General features: G+C 37.8%; 2 protein-coding genes across 7 annotated transcripts; one reads left to right on the top strand and one right to left on the bottom strand.

The window, feature by feature from the left end:
• The first annotated feature begins 20 nt into the window (after positions 1-20).
• On the top strand, positions 21-13,974 carry LOC110158000 (protein tyrosine phosphatase non-receptor type 7). 6 transcript variants are annotated; one of them, XM_055166323.1, is made up of 12 exons: positions 21-65; positions 3,981-4,070; positions 6,358-6,558; positions 9,542-9,722; positions 9,804-9,888; positions 10,635-10,708; positions 11,628-11,765; positions 11,980-12,105; positions 12,840-13,012; positions 13,112-13,225; positions 13,631-13,706; positions 13,784-13,974. In XM_055166323.1, exons 3-12 carry the CDS (start codon positions 6,407-6,409, stop codon positions 13,847-13,849), a joined length of 1,185 nt encoding a protein of 394 aa, XP_055022298.1. In that variant the 5' UTR covers positions 21-65; positions 3,981-4,070; positions 6,358-6,406; the 3' UTR covers positions 13,850-13,974. The 6 variants fall into 6 exon arrangements, with proteins under 6 accessions (XP_055022298.1, XP_020778077.1, XP_020778076.1 ...); XM_020922418.2 differs by lacking the exon at positions 21-65 and adding an exon at positions 3,500-3,562; XM_020922417.2 differs by lacking the exon at positions 21-65 and adding an exon at positions 3,555-3,695.
• Positions 13,975-16,840: 2,866 nt separating this feature from the next.
• On the bottom strand, positions 16,841-19,806 carry LOC110158109 (uncharacterized). Its single transcript, XM_020922536.2, has 3 exons — positions 19,375-19,806; positions 18,143-18,379; positions 16,841-17,336 (listed from the first exon to the last, which is right to left on the bottom strand). Exons 1-3 carry the CDS (start codon positions 19,804-19,806, stop codon positions 17,223-17,225), a joined length of 783 nt encoding a protein of 260 aa, XP_020778195.2. The 3' UTR covers positions 16,841-17,222.
• Between the last annotated feature and the right edge of the window lie 560 nt (positions 19,807-20,366).

Here is a 20,366-nt window from a genome sequence, read left to right as displayed (position 1 = left end):
GAGACACAGAGGAAAGGAAACACAGCTCTGAGGAAGGAAGTATGGATCGCTGAAGAAAGGGACAGGTAAAAGACTGCGTTTATTTCTATGATTCATAAATATTTTTGCTGTTATCCTCTCAATTATGTAATAGTTTATGTGTATGTTTTCATGTTTGTCTAATTCTGGTTAATACTTGGCTCATTGGGGTTGTAGCTGTGGTAGTAAGTAGTACATTACTGTACTTAAGTAACATTTTTAAGTATCTGTACTTTACTTAAGTACATTTAAAGTGGATACTGTTTAATTTTACTTCACTACATTTGAGAGCAGATATCTGTACTTTCTACTCCACTGCATATTTGAACTGGACTCAAAAGTAAAAGTATTTTTATTATAGTTTGAGACCTGCTGAAGGTTTATTTTTAACACGTTTGTAGTTTGAGCAAACAAAAATATACAAATAAAAACAAAAAAAAATGTATTCATTTGTTTCTGTTTGACAAAATTCAGCACAAATCTTTATCAAAATCACTATATTTGAAGCTTTATTAGAGCTCAAACTCTACTTAATGTGATACTTTTACTTGAATTTTTTTATTATTTTTTTTGCTCAGGTATCTGTTGCAAAACTGAAACTTCCATCACTGACCTGTGGTAAATATTAATCATAGTTTCACATCAGTTAAGTGGCAGTTTGTGGGGGGAAAAAAAAGTTGAAAAGAAAATGACAAAAACACAGGAAGTTGTGCTGAGTTCTAAAACAGAATACCTCTTATTCTTATTCTGTTGAAAATGCAGAGACAATTTGTGCACAAGGAAAGCATTTTTCTGACACTTTTAACATTCAAGTAACAAAAAAGGTGTTATTGTTTATTATTATTAATCTAATTGTATCTATTGTGCAATTTAAATAGGCTTTGGCCCTTATTAACATTATGGATGCTAAGTAAGAGTTATGAATAAGAGTTTCTGCTGCCCATGTCCAACCAGGAAGGACAGTGAGTAAAATTAGTACAAATTCACAGAAATGCTAAAACTAGAAAAGAATTAGACCCAGTTTCTAGTAAATCTTAAATACAATGATGTAGACTATGTTTTAGTGAAATGAGAAGTCTAATATGCAATTTTAATTTCCTCTATTACACAAATTGACTCTTGTGAGCTTTTACTCATGTTATAATGTTGTTACCTCCCCAAAAACAGACCTGGAGTTGTGTTTTGTTTTATTCACATGTTTGAGTAACACTTTATTATTAGTCTGTCTGCATCTCTAAAGCTGAAAATGCTCTGTTCCAGCTTGTGATGTCAAGATGTGTTAGTTTTCAAGTGAACAGCTTCTTTTACTTTTGCCTTTAGTTCAGTAGAGAGCGGCAATTCAAGGGTCTGAAATCATCCAAATGATTCTAGAGGAAGTGTGTAAAGTTTAAGAGCTGTGGCCACACCGACTTGTCAAAGCCTGATCCTGTCAGATCTCAGAAGCTCAGCAAGGCTGGGCCTGGTTAGTACTTGGATGGGAAACCACTGGGAATTCCAGGTGCCAAAGGGGGGCGCTAGTCACAAAAAACTGTAGTTGTGTCCTTAGGCAAGACACTTCACCCACATTTCCAAGTATGAAAGTGGAGTGTGTGTGAGTGTTGGTGGTGGTCAGAGGGACTGATGGCGCTGATTGGCAGCCACACTTCAGTCAGTCTGCCCCAGGGCAGCTGTGGCTAGTAGTTTACCACCACTGCGTATGGAGTAAATGAGTAATGATTTGTAAAGTGTCTTTGTGACATATGTCTGTGAAAAACACGATATAAATTAAGAGTTACTTAAAAACACAGTGGAGCACTTCCTGTATTGCCACATGGCATCACAAGGTGGAACAAGGTGGATAATTTCCTGTTTGAGTGAAGAACTCATCTTAAATATGCAGGATTTGTGGGTTAAACATGAATGAAACAAAACACAACTCTGGTTATGTTTGTGATGAGGAAAAAACATTATAACATAGCTCATAAAATTAATACGGGCCCTTTAAGACAAGATTTACTGGATTTTTTAAACATCATTTTCTTCCCTACTCAGTTCTTTTGTGGCTTAATACTTTGTGAGTCAGTATCAATATTTACTTTAGACAAGTTAATACTTGCAAATCACATTTAAGGCATGTGGACTTCATTATGACTTATATTTACTTAGTTCTGGTACTTGGATCCACATTCACTTTCTGATAAGCATCAATACCTCAGTTGCATAAACTGAAAAAAAAAAAAAAATCTTTATAGGATTTTGAGTTCTGTTATTTCTTCATTAAAGGTGCACTGTGTAACCTTTCTGGTGGAGCGTCCGTCATCTGCTTGTCTCATGGTGATGTTATTGCTTTGCCTGGGATGTTCCACAGTACAGCATTAGTGTTTAAAAATATATCTTGTATGTATTCATTTTTATTTGTGTTTTTATTCCTCAAAACTTCTGCAAAGACATGAATTCTTACAGTGAGTGGGCCAACTTCTCCACAGATCTGACCTGTAACTTTGCCCAGTGATGTGGTCTGCTTGTCTCCATGGAGATAGTTAAATTAAATGCCATACTGTGAAACATTCCAGGAAAAACAACAAACTATGACATCTACATAGAGTCAAACCCTTTACTAGAAAAGTTACATAGTGCACCTTTAACGATAAAATAATCTGATAGCCTGATTCATCAGCCGATTTCATTTTGTGGAAACCGTCTGACCTCGTAGCATTAAGATTAGTTCACTCGACGGTAGGCGGGTACTTTTTTTAATTTAACCAATCGCTGCTATTTGGTCGTGACGTATGTAATGCGCCGCTAACGGGGTTAACTGGTATATTAAGCTTTTCCCAAATCCCGTGGAAAGAAGGATAATAACATCTTTCCCCTTGATAAAAGTCACCAAAACATTCTCTTTGTTCCAGCTTTAAATCCTCGATCTTGGGAATCGTTGTCAACACAGAATATATGGCTCTTTGCTGATTGGTTGGTACCTAAACTTGCACTTCTGGGGTTTTTGCAAACCGTCTAGTGTATTCCCATTCCTGACCTAGTTGCTGGAGAGAAATGAAATTGAGCGGAGGCACAAGGTGGCCCCAGCCTGACTAGCACGGTGCACCTTTAACTATAAAATATTCAGCCATAGTTGTAGAGTGCTTGTCTTCTGGTGGGAAGGTTGGCGGTTCGAGTCCTGCTCTCAACACAGGTTTGTGGTACGGTTACAGCTCTCACAGATGAATACTGCTGTTGTGTCCTTGGGCAAGACACTTAATCCACCTCATCCCTAGTGTATTATTGTGACTGTGAGTGAGTGGTTCCTTGATCTAAACTGCTTTGTGTGCCCTGAAGGTAGAACAGTTTTATTTTAAAAGTGAACATTTACTTAAAGGTTCTAAATTGCAGTGTTTTCTGATCTATTTTTATTTATTTATTTATGTTATAATATTAATTGTTTTCTCTCAGTCTGTTCCAACTTGTGATGTCATGTGGTAATACAGGAAGTGCTCTTCTGTTCCACACTTTCACTAGAATCATTTGGATAATTTCAGCCAAGGAATTGCCAGTCTCTACTGAATTTAAGGTAAAAGGAGCTGTTAAATTACCACTACATGACATCACAAGGTGGAACAGAGCATTTTGAGCTTTTGAGATGCAGACAGACTAATAATAAAGGATTACTCAAGCAAAACGAATGAAACAAAACACAACTCCAGGTATGTTTTTGATGAGGTAACAGCAGTCTAACATGACTTGAAGCTCACAAGAGTTAATTTTTCATAATATAGGACCTTTCACTGACTTTATGAGCAAAAGTTAAGTTGAAAAGTGAAATCAAAATTCTTTGTCACAAGTCATGCCAGTTCCTTTTCATTTTTTGCAGTGCGTGTTTGAACTGCTGTTTGTATTTTTGTTTCATTTCTCCCTGAGGAGGTTTGGTCTGAATCCGTTCAAACCTGAATATTCTCACATGTTTAATCTTGCCACTCTCTTTCTGCCAGTGTTTCCCTGAACTGCAGCTTCAACTAAACGTGGCTCCGAAGTCTGTTTTTTCTGAACTGAAGCTCTGAGTGAAAACAGGACAGACCACGGTGAGTCGAATACCTCCTCCAATAATACTGTCTCTACTCAGTCAGTAGCTCTGTTGTTTTGTGGTGTGTGTGAAGGTAATGGTGGGGAGACGCAGCGGTGAATGAAGAAAGTTTTGTTGCTAGTAAAAGTAAAAGCAAAAGTATCACTTTAAAAAAAAATCTTCTTAAGTCAAAGTGTTTAAAAATGTGGTCAAAATGTGCATTGTGTAACTTTTCTGGCTGAGGGTTCACCAAATGTTTTTCTCTGTGGAGATGTTATGGTTTTGTCTGGAATGTTTCACGGTGTTAGAACATATGTATAACTTCTTACAATCACTTCATTCAGGATGTTACTATAAACATGGTAAAAAAAATCCTTAATAACCCTTAAAATTATATGTTAAGTACCTTTACTTTTCATTCCAGTTAAAAATGTAGTGGAGTAGGAAGTACACACACCTGCTCTCAAATGTAATACAGTAAAAAGTATCCACTTTACAGTTCAATTCATGTGAAGTACAGATATTTAAAAATTCTACTTTGCATGTACTGTATTTTATTACTTGTAGATGGATCTTGTCACAAATATGAATGAGCAGTAGGTCAACATCTGTGGCTTTTATTATTATTTTTTTATTAAATATTTGAAAATATTTTGTGACTACCTCAAATAGTTGTAAAAGTAACATAAGTCTTGTATTGTGGTGGGACACGTTGGTTTCACGGTGACTCTGCACCTCTGAGCTTGTCATGTTTTGCAGTTTTATCTCCCAAACACAGTGTCACACCGTTAGAAAAAAGTGTTAGTTTTATGAAAGGGAAATGTATGTTATTATGTTTTGTACTTTTCTCACTAATTCTTATCTGATTTGAAGGACAAAACATTAAATAATGCACAAAATCTGGTGTCAAAGGATAGACACAAATAAGAGAAAAATAAAAATAATAATATTGATATCTGATGGAGCGCTGCAAGAAACACAAAAGTTTAAATAATTTGATAATGTCAGCATAAAACTTTTATCACTTGTGGACTTACTCACAACAGGAAGAGCATCCAGTACTGTTACTTCAATAAAAGTATTACTCAATAGGAAATACACTAGTGGAAAAGTACAATTTCCTTAAAAAGTTACTCAAGTTAATGTAATTGAGCACCACCGTTGCTTTTGCGCAAGAAAACTACAGTGACCTAAATAAGTGGGAAAGGGCAGGTGGTCACTATAGGGCCGAGATCTCCAAACTTTTTCCTCTGGTGAGCTGCCTCTACAAAACTAAAACACCAGAGAGATCCTCATTTAAGTGGTCCTAAGAAATTGAGCTTAAAACAAGACTCAGATGAGGTACAGTTGATTCTTATAAAACCATGGATCTATTAAAATAACATACAAAAGAAAACATAGATCCATTATTTAGTTATCAGAGCACAAGGTTAGTTTAAAATGATATATGTACAAAGATAATTAATCAAATTCTATCCAGTTCAATACATATAATTCAGAAATTCAGGTTGGAGATGTCTGATGTAGGAACAGATTCAGCTGAAAACTACTATATTGTGAGTCAGTTCTTTCTATTGACATTGCATACTGCGGGGGAGTTGTTGTACTTTAAGCTCTCTGCAAGTTTAATTGTAGCTATGATTCCTGATGGTCGCAGAGGCACAGAACAGCAGCCACATCTCTGTCAGTCTGCCCCAGGACAGCTGTAGCACAGTGACTAAGAATGCAAGGGAAAGGAAAATGCACTTTGAGTCCATTTGCGTGATCTTAAATGCATCTTTTATTAATACTATTACTGCTTTTGCACACTGGACTGACAGATACTGATGTGATGTAGTGACAGTTTTCATGGCGTGGGCGTATGGCGCTTCCTGTTGCTCTTGTGTCACTTCCTGTGGCTGTGGTGTCACTTCCTGTTGTGGGATCTTTAGATGAGTGAGACATAAGGCTGAAGGTTTATATGAGAGAAGTCCTGGAGTCTGGTGAGTTCAATAACAGACGATACATGTTTTGAGTTTTTTTTTTTTTGCATTTCATTTTATTCTGAAAATCTTCGACCTGGCGCTAAAAGTGATTGTATATTATCTGTGTAATAAATATTTGACTAATTGATTAAAAAGTTTGATCATTTTTGACATTCTGTATTGCTCCTGTTGCGACTGAAGTACTGGAACATCTATTGCAAGAAAATATATTATAATTCACGAGACAATTCACATTTTTCAAGATTTAAGACTCATTATTTTAAACTGAAACTGGATTCACTGAATTATAACTTATGTAATGTAATATTTATGTTATTTCAGAGTGAGATATGTCATCTTAAAGTACCGCCAACAGCGTAATTTCTTCAGAATGAGCTCTTCCGGTCCACTTTCTCCAGAGGTACAGACTCCGCCCCCTGGTCCTTTGACTCTGTCCCCTTCGGTGACCACACCCCCTCCTCTGACCACACCCCCACCTGTGACCACGCCCCCTCGGAAATGCTCCATAAGACTTCAGGAAAGGTGAGTCTGATGTAAACTACCAGTCAAAAGTTTTAGAGCAGCCTAATTTTTCCAGTTATTTATTGCAATTCAAGTAGTGCAAGTCCAATGAAGAGCTTGAAATGGTACAAAGATAAGAACTGAACAGACAGAGGTTATAAAAAAAAAGATAAAAGATACAAAACACAAGTCCAAGCTCTGCCAAAATTACCTCAGGAAAAAAGAACAACATGGTGATCTTGAAAACATGGAGTGTCCAGCACAGTCTCCAGACTTAAACTCCGTCAAGCTAGTTTGGGATGAACTGAACAGAAAAGTAAAAGACAAACAAACTACAAGTGCCACACATTTATGGGAACTTCTGCAACAGATTTGGGAAGAACTTTCTGAAGAATATTTGATTTCTATTGTAAAAAGAATGAGCCACGAGTGTGTTCAGCTGTTATATCTGCCAAAGGTGGACACTTTCATGAATCAAAAGTTTAGATTATGTTTTGGTCAAGAGTAAACAGTAAAAAACTGGAAAAAGTGTGGTGTTCTAAAACTTTGGACTGGTAGTGTAGATTTAACTTGTAGTTTATTTTACTCTAAACCTGAGTATCTACATCCCATCTTTTTAAAGGGTCCATATTACACTGTTTTCAGATGTTATAATGTTTCCTCATCACCGACATACCTGGAGTTGTGTTTTGCTTCATTCACACTGCACAAAAATCCTTCATAATGTTGACTGAGTTCTTCTCTCAAACAGAAAACACTATATCCCGTCCTTTGGCAATACAGGAAGTGCTCCACTGTGTTTTTAAACTTCATACACCTTCAGTAAAAGGTGACGTTAACTTGAAAACTACTGCTTCATGAGATCACAAGATGGAACAGAGCATTTTAAGCTTTGAGACTAAAACTAAAACTAAAATTAAAAGATTGCTCATACTGCTGGTGAGTTGTTATACTTTAAGCACTCTGGATGTTTAATTGCAATCATATGTTAATGTGAATGAAACAAACCACAACTGTAGTTATGTTTTTGAGGAGTTAACAACGTTCTGACATGGCTTAAAGCTTTGTGTAATATATGACTTTTAAGTGGAACCAACTCAGTAACTCTTCAGTTTTTTCCTGTGTGTTTGCCCATCTCTTTTTTCTTGAACAAACTGTGATGTGTGTCTTTTGTTGCATGGGATCCAGAGCACAGGATACACATTGTCTGCCATATCAAAACTGCTTATGAGGAAAAAAGATAGGAAATAATATCATAAGGGACTGAAAAACATTGCAGATTTCCGCAGAATCAATGAGCGTAACACCAAACTCTGTTAATCTGAGGTGATAGAAATGTAATTTTGTTTGTAAATACTTTATATGTGACCAGTGAGCTCTCATTTCACATGTCACCAGTGTTGGGAAGTAACTGAATACATGTACAGATAATACATATTCAGAATACTAATTTTGAGTAACTATATTCTGGTACAGTTACTTTTTCATTTGGTGGGATTCAGAATACTTTTCTAAAATCAAAAGAATCATACAATTTTGGGTTCAAACTGCACATAATCAAACAAAAAACACTGCTCTTGTGGTGGGTGCAAGAGTCAAACAAACAGTGAAACAAACATAAAGCTGTTTTTAATTCTATGTTGCCTCTTTACTTTACAATTTAAATGCAACATAAAGATTAAAAGTATTCTAAGTATTCTGAATAAAGTTATCTGATTGGAACAAGTAGGAATATGTTACAAAATACATTTAATGCAGGTATTCAGTAACTAAAGTATTTTTCCCATCACTGTCTCACTGATATAAACATCCAGGAGACACAGCGGAAGACGTGCGGTCCAGACTGATGTCAATCTGTAGAAAAAACACACAGATATCAGTCAGGATTTAACAGATAACACTTTTTCATGAGACTTGAATTTTAAGAGAGCCTTGGCTACCTCAGCAGCAGCAGACGATTCTAGACTCTGGAAATCTGTCTCTCACAACGCCCGCCATTTTCACACAGTACAAGCTTCAGGGAGATGGGGTCACTGATGAAGAGTAACTTGTTTTGTTAAAGAGCTAATATCACACTGTTTTCTGATCTATGTTATAATGTTGTTTCCTTGTCACAAACAGACCTGGAGTTGTGTTTTGTTTCATTCACACGTTTAACACACAAACCCTGCAGATTTAGGCTGAGCTCTTCTCTCACTGAAAGCACTCTCTTCCATCTTGTGATGTCATGTGGTAATACAGAAAGTGCTCCACTGCTCTAGATGCTCTAGATTCATCAGCCAGTTTCACTTCGTGGAAACCGTCTGACCTCACAGCATTAGGATTCGTTCGCTCGACAGTAGACGGGTACTTTTTTTATTTAACCATTCGCTGCTGTTTGGTCATGACGTATGTAATGCACCAAATCCCGTAGGACGAAGGGCAATAACTTCTTTCCCCTTGATAAAATTCACCAAACGTTCTCTTTGTTCCGGCTTTAAATCCTTGATCTCGGGAATCGTTGCCAACACAGAATGTCTGTCTTCGTCTACATCCATCTCGACTGCTTTGTTTACTGTTGTGCTGTAACACAAAAGGGACCCAGACAGGCGCTTGAGTTTGACGTCATGGCTTCACAGCTCTTCACTGATGGATGCACGGCTTTCAAATTCCGAGGTTCTTGCAAACCGTCTAGTGTATTCCGATTCCTGACCTAGTCACTGGAGAGAAATGAAATTGAGCGGAGGCACTAGGTGGCACCAGCCTGGCTACCACAGCTCCACCATTTCAAGACAATCATTTGGATAATTTCAGGAGCTGGTGACTTGAAAAATACAGCTTAATGACATCACAAGGTGGAACAGAGTATTTTGAGCTCTGAAGATGCAAACAGACTAACTAAATAAAGGGTTATTACATGTGTAAATGAAACAAAATAAATAAATGAAATAAATATAGAAAGGAACAAAGCACATTTTTTTGGGACCATCTCTAACCTGCTTCTCTGATTGGTTCTCTGTTGCAGACGAGGCTCTAATCTCGCGCTCCTATTGGATGTGTCCAGCCTGGAGGAGGAGCCTCTGTGCTCTGTGTCCACGCCCAAAGAGGTGTGGCTTCATCTGCTACACACCTCCACACGCAGACTGTCCCCGGCCGAGCTACAGGAAGCAGCAAAGGACACATCAGCTCTGACACTGGAGTACCAGGTTATAAGTGGTTTCTAATGCTGACATTAAATTCTGTATAAAAGTATAAAGTCTAATAATAATCATATTTATCTTCATCAGAAAATTCCTCCAAACTTTGTCAGTTCAGTGGAGTTAAATGTACCTGGTCACATGATCAAAGATCGATATAAGACCATCCTACCTAGTGAGTATTATGGTTAACACAACTGCTATAACACACTTACTACTACTACTACTACTACTACTACTATTGCTACTGCTGCTCCTACTTCTACTACTATTATTACTACTACTATAACAACTACTACTACTACTACTACTGTTGGTACTGTTACTATCATTATTGCTACTTCTACTGCTGCTACTACTACTACTATTACTATTACTATTACTACTACTACTACTACTACTACTACTACTACTGTTGGTACTGTTACTATCATTATTGCTACTTCTACTGCTGCTACTACTACTACTATTACTATTACTACTTACTACTACTACTACTACTACTACTGTTGTTACTGCTACTGCTGCTGCTGCTACTACTACTATTACTACTACTATTGCTACTACTACTACTACTACTACTACTACTACTACTACTATTACTACTATTGATACTATTACTATTACTGTTGCTGTTGCTACTGCTACTGCTGCTACTACTATTATTACTACTGTTACTACTACTACTACTACTACTACTAGTGCTACAAGTACTACTACTACTACTAATACTAGTACTGCTACTACTACCAGTGCTATTACTTTTAACGCAGCTGCTATAGTACTACTACCATTACTACAACTACTGCCAGTGCTATTGAAATAGTACATAACAATATACTGCTGTATACATAACACAGTAGTAGTAGTAGTAGTATTTATTAGACTTGGTTGAAAAAACCCTGTTCTGCTCGTGGTCAGACCCAGAGACTCGAGTGGTTCTGAAGAGTCCAGAGGAAGGTCCAGACCGGTACATCAATGCCAACTACATTCGGGTCAGTACTGCTTCTACTACACCAGTACTACAACCTCCTCCTCCTGTTCTTACTACTGCTGCTGCAATGGACTCTGTCACAATAACAATGGAAACCTCACTGTGAGCGTCACTACTTCCTCTCCAATTTTATCTCTTTGGGGTTTTTGCTGCGTCGTGCTAAAATGAATAAATATTTAAAGATGAGGCAGTGTACAAGAAGCTGTGGGCAGTTGTCACTGAGAACTACAATAAATAACTTTTGTATTTAGAAGAGAGATCTTTGTGTCTCAATGCTAACGCTAAAGCTAATTTGCTAATGCAAATTTTCTAATGCAAATTTGCTAATCCTAAAATAATAAATGTCACAACAGCGTCACAAACTGAAGTAATCTGCATGTAAAAATAATTAGGAAGGCTACTATTTGAATCAATTAGAATTTTAATACACTGTTTATTTTATGTTGTATAATTGTAATAATAGTGACAGTTAGTTTTGAGACACAATGAGCGAGCTAGCCACTGCATAAAATCACTCCTTCCCTGGGTTAGTACTGTAATTTTTTATTCTACTTCAAATTCTAACTATGCTGTGTACTGTACATATCAGTCAGAACTACACCACAGCAAATGTATTTACCGGGGACAGTCCCAGTTTCTAGCCGTGTGTCCCCTGTCCCAGCAGATTTATACAAAACCAGTGATTTGTCCAAGTTTTATACAAGAAATGTCCCAGATGTCCCTATTTTTGACCAATACCTGTCAACAATAAAGAGAGTAATACATTGTCATTTGTTTAGGTAAAATACAGAAAAGCTGCTTAAAAATGAACCACAAACCACAAAGAAAATGTGACTATACTGACAGCAACGAGGAAATTATAACATGGCTCAGAAAATAGTGTAATATGGACTAATAGTGTTTTTATTTTCATTTTGCAGGGGTATAAAGGAGCACCTAAAGCATACATCGCTACCCAGGGCCCCATGGTGCACACAGTGGGGGACTTCTGGGACATGGTGTGGCAGGAGAAAGCGCCTGCCATTGTCATGCTCACTAGACTGAAGGAGGAGCAACAGGTGCAACCTCTTTCCCCAGACACTTCCTCTATGTGATACAAATAAATGAAATACATACATTACTTTAGACTTTGTAGTAATGGAGTTGTAATGTATTAAACAGTGACACAGTTTCTAGTGTTTGGTGAATACAGACGTCAACAGATTTCTTTATAATTACAGTTATCCACTGTTAAACGTGTTACACAAAATCGACTCTGTCTGTCTCTCTCAGAAGTGTGAACTGTACTGGCCACAGTCCGACTCTGAACGGAGCTGTGGATCTTTTGGACGATTTCAACTCCAGGTCACAGACAGGAGCGAGAGACACGGCTTCACCATTACCGACATCAGTGTACAGGTGAGAATACTCCACCACCTCCCACTCCCCAAACACCTCCTCTCCCCCAGACACCTCCCTCTGCCTAGACAGTTTCTCTGACTTTTCCCCCCACATCACAAAAATGTCTGATATGAAGGACTTGAAAGCTACGGAGCCCTTAAAGTCCCTAAACTTGTTTGCATAGCAACAGCATAGCAACAAGGCAAACTGATAAAATCTGACAGGAAATGACAATGTAATTTTGATCAGTAAAAACAGAATTGAATTTAATGAATGATCAATACCTTCTCCACAGAAAAGAGCAGGTGGTGTACCCTCACTAAAAAAGTTGTATAGTGTATATGGTTAGAGCAGTATCGATATCAGTAAAAGCCCTTCTTGGGTCATTATGTTGGGTCTGTACGCCCTCTTGTGGCGATTTGTGATAGTGAAGGTTGAGTCAGTACTTTTTGGTTCATTTGTGGATCATATTACATTTGTGAAAACATGGCCTACAAATCAGTGTGTTTTCTAATAACATTATTAAATTAGTAATACAGTATAAGTTTGCCTTGTTGCTTTGGTTATAAAGCAAATTATCTTGTGTGAACAAGATTTTTTAGGGGACTTGAGCGGCTCTGTAGAATTCAGAATATTAGATTGAATTTGAGTAATTTTAAACAGTTAATACATTTTATTTTATGCAAAATAGCTTGATCGCAGATTTAAAGCTATTTTAACTTATTTTCAGTGCAGAATTGTTTGTTTCTCAGTTAAACTCAGAATCCCGAAGCGTCAGACATTTCTGGTTCTCGTCATGGCTCGATCACCATGTCCCAGAACACACCTCTGCTCTGCTGCGACTGGTCCAAGAGGTCGAGGACTTCTGCCCTCAGCCAGTCACAGATGAGGAGAACAGGAGTGGACCCATCATTGTCCACTGCAGGTTAGACCGTTGTAAACTGAAATGACTTGAATTTTGAGTAATATGTTTGTAGAAGTAGTATATTATGTAGAACAGTCATTATTAGGTGCTGTTCTTCAGTGCAGGGATAGGTCGCAGCGGCTGCTTCATTGCCTCCAGTGTTTGTTGTAAACAGCTCAGAGACTCTGGGGCAGTCGATGTTCTAGAGACGGTCTGTCAACTGAGACTGGACAGGTACTACTACTATTCATTTAATATTCATCTACAGATTCATATACTACTACTACTACTGCTACTACTACTGCCACTATCACTACTACTATTACTACCTCTATGATTACTACTACTGCTATAACTACACCTAAAAAACTATTTTAAAGGTCCTGTATTACTCAAAATTGACTTAAATCTGTAAGCTTTAGACATGTTATACTATTGTTACCTCCTCAAAAACATACCTGAAGAGAGTGTTTTCAGTTTGAGAGAAGCCTAAATATGCAGGGTTTGTGCGTTAATGGAATAAAACACAACCTCAGGTCTGTTTTTGATGAGGAAACAACATTATAGCATAGATCAGAACATAATAGGATAATATGGGCCCTTTAAAAATCACTGTGTTTTCCGCCCCCTGCTGGTCAGAGGAGGGATGATCCAAACGCAAGAGCAGTACCAGTTCCTGTACTACACCCTGGCACAGTACTCATTACTACTACAGGTTAGTACTCCAAGACTACTGCCATTTGAGTCATTATAGTTCAAAGTATCAGTTGTATTTCTTTCTCAAACCTACAGGGTGAGAGTGTGGAGAACTCAGAGCTGGATTTAGACCTGCACAGACTACAGCTACACGAACAGTAGCAGGAGCAAAAGAATAAAAGGTCAAGGTTTTAGTATTTTTTGTCGAAAAAATATGTTTACTGATTTTTTTTAAATGTTATATTAAATGTAACTTAATGTAAATAATAAAAACTGTCATTGAGGTATCTTTTGAGTGTGTGTCATATGATAGATTGTATTAGTGTTGTCGAAGGTTTTGAAAATCTGATACTAATTGATACAGTTCGATTTCAGTTCAGTTTCTTTATTGTCATTGTCATATAAAATCACAATGAAATTACATCAGAGCATCACCACAACTGCATAGTATATTAAAAGTGCATAATAGTGTAAAGCACCCACCCTATAAGACCCACTATGTAAACATTAACATTAGTAATAATATCAGTGCAGGAATAAAATATGGTAAACAGTAAACAAAAGGGCATATAAACAAAACAAAATAAATCAAAAGAAGTGGGACATCAAGGACAAGGTGCATCCAGTCAGATTGTGTATTTTGGGCCAGTCTACATGTTCTGGTGTGTATGGACCTGTACCTTCTACTTGAGGGCAACAGGTGGAACAGGTGATGGGCAGGATGGTGTTGGTCACGCAGGCCAATGATTTTCCGTGCTGTTTTACCAACCGCTGGAGTGCCTGCTGATCAGCCTTAGTGCAGCTGGAGAACCACAGTAGGAATCCACATGTCAAAACACCATCATCTGTTTTCAGATCTTCTCATTTGCCTCAGGTAGTAGAGCCGTTGCTGGGCCAGTCACAGTCACTCCCAAGTATCTAAAAAGTGTCACCCTCTCTACCACCTTGTTACCAATAGAGAGTGGAGGTTGATTGTATTTTCCTTTGCGGTAATCCACAATTATCTCCTTGGTCTTCTTTGTGTTCAATACCAGGTTTCTGCTGGCACACCTGTTGTTTTTTGTTGACGCATTTTGCTGACAAAAACTAATATCAAACTTAGATACTTGAGCAAGTTTTGATGCTAAAAAAGTCACATTCACACTACAGAAATTAACCTCTCCTGAATAGCTTTGGAAAGAACATGAGCTTCATTAGTACCGTATAAGAACTCATAGACGAGTGTATGCCCATGGGCCACTATATAACCTACCTGGATGACTATAATATAAAAGAAAGCACTATTATTTAACAAAAATCGCATTCCTTGGCCTAAATAAAGTGTTTTTATTATCATTGTGGTATCGTAGTCTGTATTGAGTACTGAATCTATTCTTTAGTATCAAAATTGAGTTTTAAAGGTCTTTTATTACACAAAATTGACTCTTGTGCACTTAAAACCATGTGAAAAATCCTTCAGTCGTCCAGGTAGAATTCATGGCAAAAGTTTATTTGGTCGAATACGTTTCGCAGCTCATCCAAGCTGTTTCTTCAGTTCTGGTCAGATGCTGGTGGACACTCCCTTATGTCTGCCTGCAGGGAGGAGCTAACTAACAATTCTGAAACTAACGCATCTACTTGTTGACAGTTTCTGTTCGTTAGCTAGGCCTATTGAACTGCACTGAGTGTGGGGTCTCATTAGCATAACTCAAAAGAGTGGCCCGTGTCTTTTAGCTGGAGATTTATAGCAGACTGAGGACCACTATTGCTCTCTCTTCCTGTTGTGGAGGGGCTGTTTAGTTTCTCCAATGCAGAGCTCACTGCAGTCTTCACTACATTTACATGTTATAATGTTGTTACCTCATGAAAAAAAAGACCTTGAGTTGTGTTTTATTTCATTCACATGTTTAACGCTTTAATATTAGTTTGTCTACGTCTCCAAAGCTCAAAATGCTCTTTTCCATCTTGTGGTGTCATGAAGCTGTAGTTTTCAAGTTAACAACTACATTTCCCCTTGTGTTACCCATGACATCACAAGGTGGAGTGTTTTTTCTTTTTTTCTTTTTGAGAGCGAAGAACTCGGGCGAAATATGCGGGGTTTGTGCATTAAACATGTATGAATGAAACAGAACACAACTCCAGGTATGTTTGTGATGAGGCAACAATATTATAATATAGATCAGAAAATAAAATAATATAGGCTCTTTAAGTTTTAGTATCGTGACACTGGATTAGGATATTTTTGTTGTGTTTTTAGACTTAGTGTGTGGCAGTGAAGTGAGTTATCTTTGTGTCACATGTGCGTCATGGTCTGATTAACAGTGTACAGAACTGGAACTGTCTTTCAAGGAAATGTTTTGACTGATAATAATCAGTCAATCATCCTTCAGGGATTGGCCTTCTAAACAAAAGCTGTGTGACAAATTAATTTTAGAATAAGTAAACAAACATTTTTCTCATTGTAATATATACACATTTTCTCATAATTGTGCCTAGTTATATTTTAGTTGTAGTTATACTTTCCTAGTTGTATTTTAACGGACAAAACATAATCCAATTTTGTTCCAGATACATTTTTTTAAGGCAGACCTATTCAGCAAAATTACTTTCCAGAGCTTTTTCTGTGCATGCTTGAGCAATCTAATGTTTTTTTTTTTTTTTTTTTTTTTCATTTTCTTATTATTTTCAAGATGCCTTATCATGCCAACATCAAGATGCCAACATCAGCTCCCATTGGGCACCTCTATTTTCTAACACAGAAGTCAGCACTTTTGTTTATTTTATTATGTTGTTTTAGATGAATATTCAGATTTAAAATGTCCATATGATAATGGACATTTTAAATCATCATGATCCACAGGTGTCATAGATTATAACTATATAGTAGATGCAAGCACAATAGGTAAGTGAAATAGATAAAACAAGTATAACACAAGGATGTAGTGACTGTAACACAAATACATAAACAATATTCTTCTCCCAATCCCATTTTCAATATCCTGGAAAATAAAATATTGGCATCAGTGTCTAACTCAACAGCAAGCAACAAGCAGCAAAACCACAACTGGAGTTAACTGAGTTCACTGAGATTCAGGAGCAGGACCACACCTCAACCTCCCCCTGTTCCTCTCCAGTTTATCTTAATTACACCTTCAATTACCAGAAGCCCTATTTATACAAGCCTATCCTGTCTGTCTTTGTTCTCCTGACCCCCTCCCAGTCCTTGTCTCTTGTTCATCCTCTACAAATGGGGGGGTTGGGATGTGGGTCCTGAATCAGGTGGACTGACCACCTGAGACCAAGCCCCCCCCATCCAGAGTCTCCTCCCAGCCATCACATTTATCGTCAATGAATATTTTTATCATATTCCATTGTTGTGGCATGGTCCTTGCTAGTGAATACCAAGTGATAGGAACCTCAGGAAAAAGGAACATGAGAAAGTAAAGAAATCCCAGGGACTCAAAGGAGAGCTGCAGAAGGCCTGACAGGTCAGAGCACTCGAGGAAGTATATTATTGCATTATATATATTGCAATAAATGCAATTCAGAATGACTGTTAGTCCGTAGCGCCATACGACCCCACATTCATTCTGTCAGAATGGGGCAGAAGTCTCTGGACCTCTTCAGGGCTGGTGGTGGTGTCCTCCGCAGACTGGTCTTCCTTGGAGCCCTGTGATATAGAGGCTTTGTTTTAATTGGAAAATATTTCCAATTGCAGTATAGTAGTTCTGAGAATTGGGGTGGGTGATTTTGACCAAAAAAAAGGAAAAAAAGAAATGTATGTACTCAGACATGTACTAAAACTTGTCTTTAAATGCATTTGTTGAGGTTTAAGTGTCAGACAAGTAAAATGATTCTAGGTGTACCCCCTGTACTTTGACTATCAAAGCATCTCTGTGTTTCTTATGGTACAATCTTAATCTTAATCTTAATCTTTTTCCTGTATCCATGGATACTGTGCAAGAGGTTAGATAAGTAGCTAACTGAGAGGCTAGTTGTGGACATTTGAGATGCTACAGGCTTTTTACTCCATATGTGGCAGCAGATCTTCCAGAAGAAACACTTTGAGAGAATGGACCATTTCATCACCAACCAAAACACTAGAGCGGAGTAAAACAAGGCCTTTCCTGTTGACCCGACTCCTGGACATTGCTGTGATGCTGAAGGACACTTTAGCTCTGACCCTACCTGGCCAGTCCTCCGGAGACCTGAGAACTTTGACTGAGGCACAAAGGCCACTGAGAAGCACAGTGGAAACAATGCAGCAACATCATCAAATGCAACAACTTGCTGCAGTAAAACTTGAATTTGCTTCGAGATCAATAAAATATCTCAGTTCAGCTAATAACATTGTTTTGAGTACTTTATATCCTTTTTTGGACATTTACAACAAACGTTTCATGAACAATACTAATAAACTGATATATTTTTATGACCTGCCCAGTGCCCACAGGGGGTGCAGCCTGTGTGACTCACCTGTAGGTGCTTCATGAGCTCGTCCCCCACACAAAGACACTTGTCCCATTTTCTCCCCTTTATGCGATCTTTAAGACACTTTTTCAGTTCATCTTTGACCCACTCCCCTTGTTCTTCCATCAAGATCTTCTCCTCTTTTTCCAAAATGATGTCTGCCCACATCATTTTCGGCGATACTAAACACTTCACCACCAACGCCAGAAAGAGCATGAACAAAAGCAGAGACAGGCCACATATCTGGGGAAAAAAGAACACGTTTAATTGTGAAACCCTGAAATGGCTGACATGAAAACATATTAAAAATGTAAAGACATTAAGTTGGATTTTAATGTATTTTCTTTGCAACAAGCAACAGCAGCTAATGTGTTCTGGCATAGCCTTCTTAATAATAATAATAGTACATATTTTGAGTGGGGAAATGTCCTCACAACATTTTTCAAATCAGGAAGGAGTCATTTGCCTGGGAACCCACAAATTGGCCTAATTTTTAATAAACTGAGCCAGTTTAGTCTGATAATCTAATAACTGAAATTGTGTGTCCACTCTGCCCTCTTTCCATCACATCAGGTCATTGCATTAGTCTTATATAATATTTCCAGATTTTCAAACTTGTTTTACAGTTTTGTGTTTTTAAGCTGTCATTGTGTTCACAGCTGCTCTAGGTTTGCCAAGTCAGTGAAAGTCCCTCCTACTTTCAGTTCAAATGCAAGTGTAACCTTTGATTTATTTTGATGCATATTATTTAATTTATTCATATAAATTTGTGTGATTATTATTTTATATATTGCTTGGATAATTAATTAATATTATTTAGCATTTATTTTATTAACAGTTCATTGTTGCATTGTGTTGGGTTCTGTTATGTTGTTTAGTTGTTTCAGTGGAGCGTTTTTGGGGAGCGCACCGGTGTGGATAGAAGAGAACGTGCACTGCGCGCAGAGAGAGAGAAGTGTTGCTCAATAAAGCATATTGGACACTGTCCTGCCGTGTTGGTTTTTTGTAGCAAGGAAACCTACAAGAACTTACAATTATAACATCTCAGTGTAACCCGACACACCACAGCCTTAAGAGACTGGTAACAACAACAACATTTTAGGGTTACACAAGTATCATCAATCATTATTTATTTATCAATTACTCAATCATAAATGTGGTTTCGACTACAGACAAGTGCTGGGTTAGACTGGTGGGAGCATAGAAAGTGATAGAAAGTTTTAAAGAGGTGCACTTACTCTAGAAAAATTCTTCCATTCTGTCACATCACGTTGGTGTTGTTGTGTCAGGCGAAAGTCTTTGTCACATGAGACATTATGTTTTAAATCGTTGAAGCAGCAGAGCATCCAGTCACCGTTAACCAGCACCAGCTCGACCCAGACAAGAGCAATGAACAACGCTTTACTCAAACGCAACAGTGCAACCCGATAGAAGACTCCGAAGATGGCTCTCTGGAAGCGCTGGTCCACACACAGCTGAGCAAACAGGATGATCAAAAATGGTACAGTCATGTAAAAGATGCAGTCTTTGAGGGGGTTCTCACAGGTGCAAGGAAGTTCCACCTCAAAGACAAGGTGGTAGATTAAGACCAGGGTGATGAGGCTGAAGGCCAGTGCCTGCTCCAAGAGTTTACCAAAGACATGACCCAGTGCCTCGTGAACCCCATCCATGGTTCAACACAGCAAGAGGTTTAAAAGCTTGGTTTCTCTTTTACTCTTTTATTTATTCAGAAATCACAGCCTAGTCCAGATGTAGGTGTTACTATTTCAGGCAGTTCCAGTTGGTCCACATTGTTTAGTTCCAGTTAAAGGTCAGTTTTAATTATTAAAATAAAACTATATGAACTTCTCAAAACAATTTTAAGGTGCACTGTGTAACTTTTCTGGTGGAGGGTGGATGGAGATGTAACTGATTTGACTGGAATGTTTGGCAGTATAGCATTAAACTTGTCTGTCTCCATGGAAACAAGCAGGTCATGTCACCAGGTCAAGGTACTGGTCAGATTCGTGGAGAGGTGACCTCACTTTCACTAAGTATGCATGTTATTCATTGTATTTTCTGAGACATAAAAACACTTCTAACAATTTAATGTCAAATAGATAGTATTATAGTCATACTGAGCAACATTCCAGGCAAAGCAAACACATCTCCATGGAGACAAACCTCTGATCAGAAAAGTTATATAGTGCACCTGTAAGGTACAGTTTATTGCCCCTATATGGACGATGCA

This window comes from Boleophthalmus pectinirostris, unplaced genomic scaffold (genome assembly GCF_026225935.1).
Source record: "Boleophthalmus pectinirostris isolate CB_2022bp ecotype Guang Dong unplaced genomic scaffold, ASM2622593v1 HiC_scaffold_8, whole genome shotgun sequence".
In the NCBI taxonomy this organism is placed as follows: domain Eukaryota; kingdom Metazoa; phylum Chordata; class Actinopteri; order Gobiiformes; family Gobiidae; genus Boleophthalmus; species Boleophthalmus pectinirostris.
The sequence above is the reverse complement of the archived record's forward strand: the minus strand, read 5'-3'. Positions and strand labels throughout refer to the sequence as shown.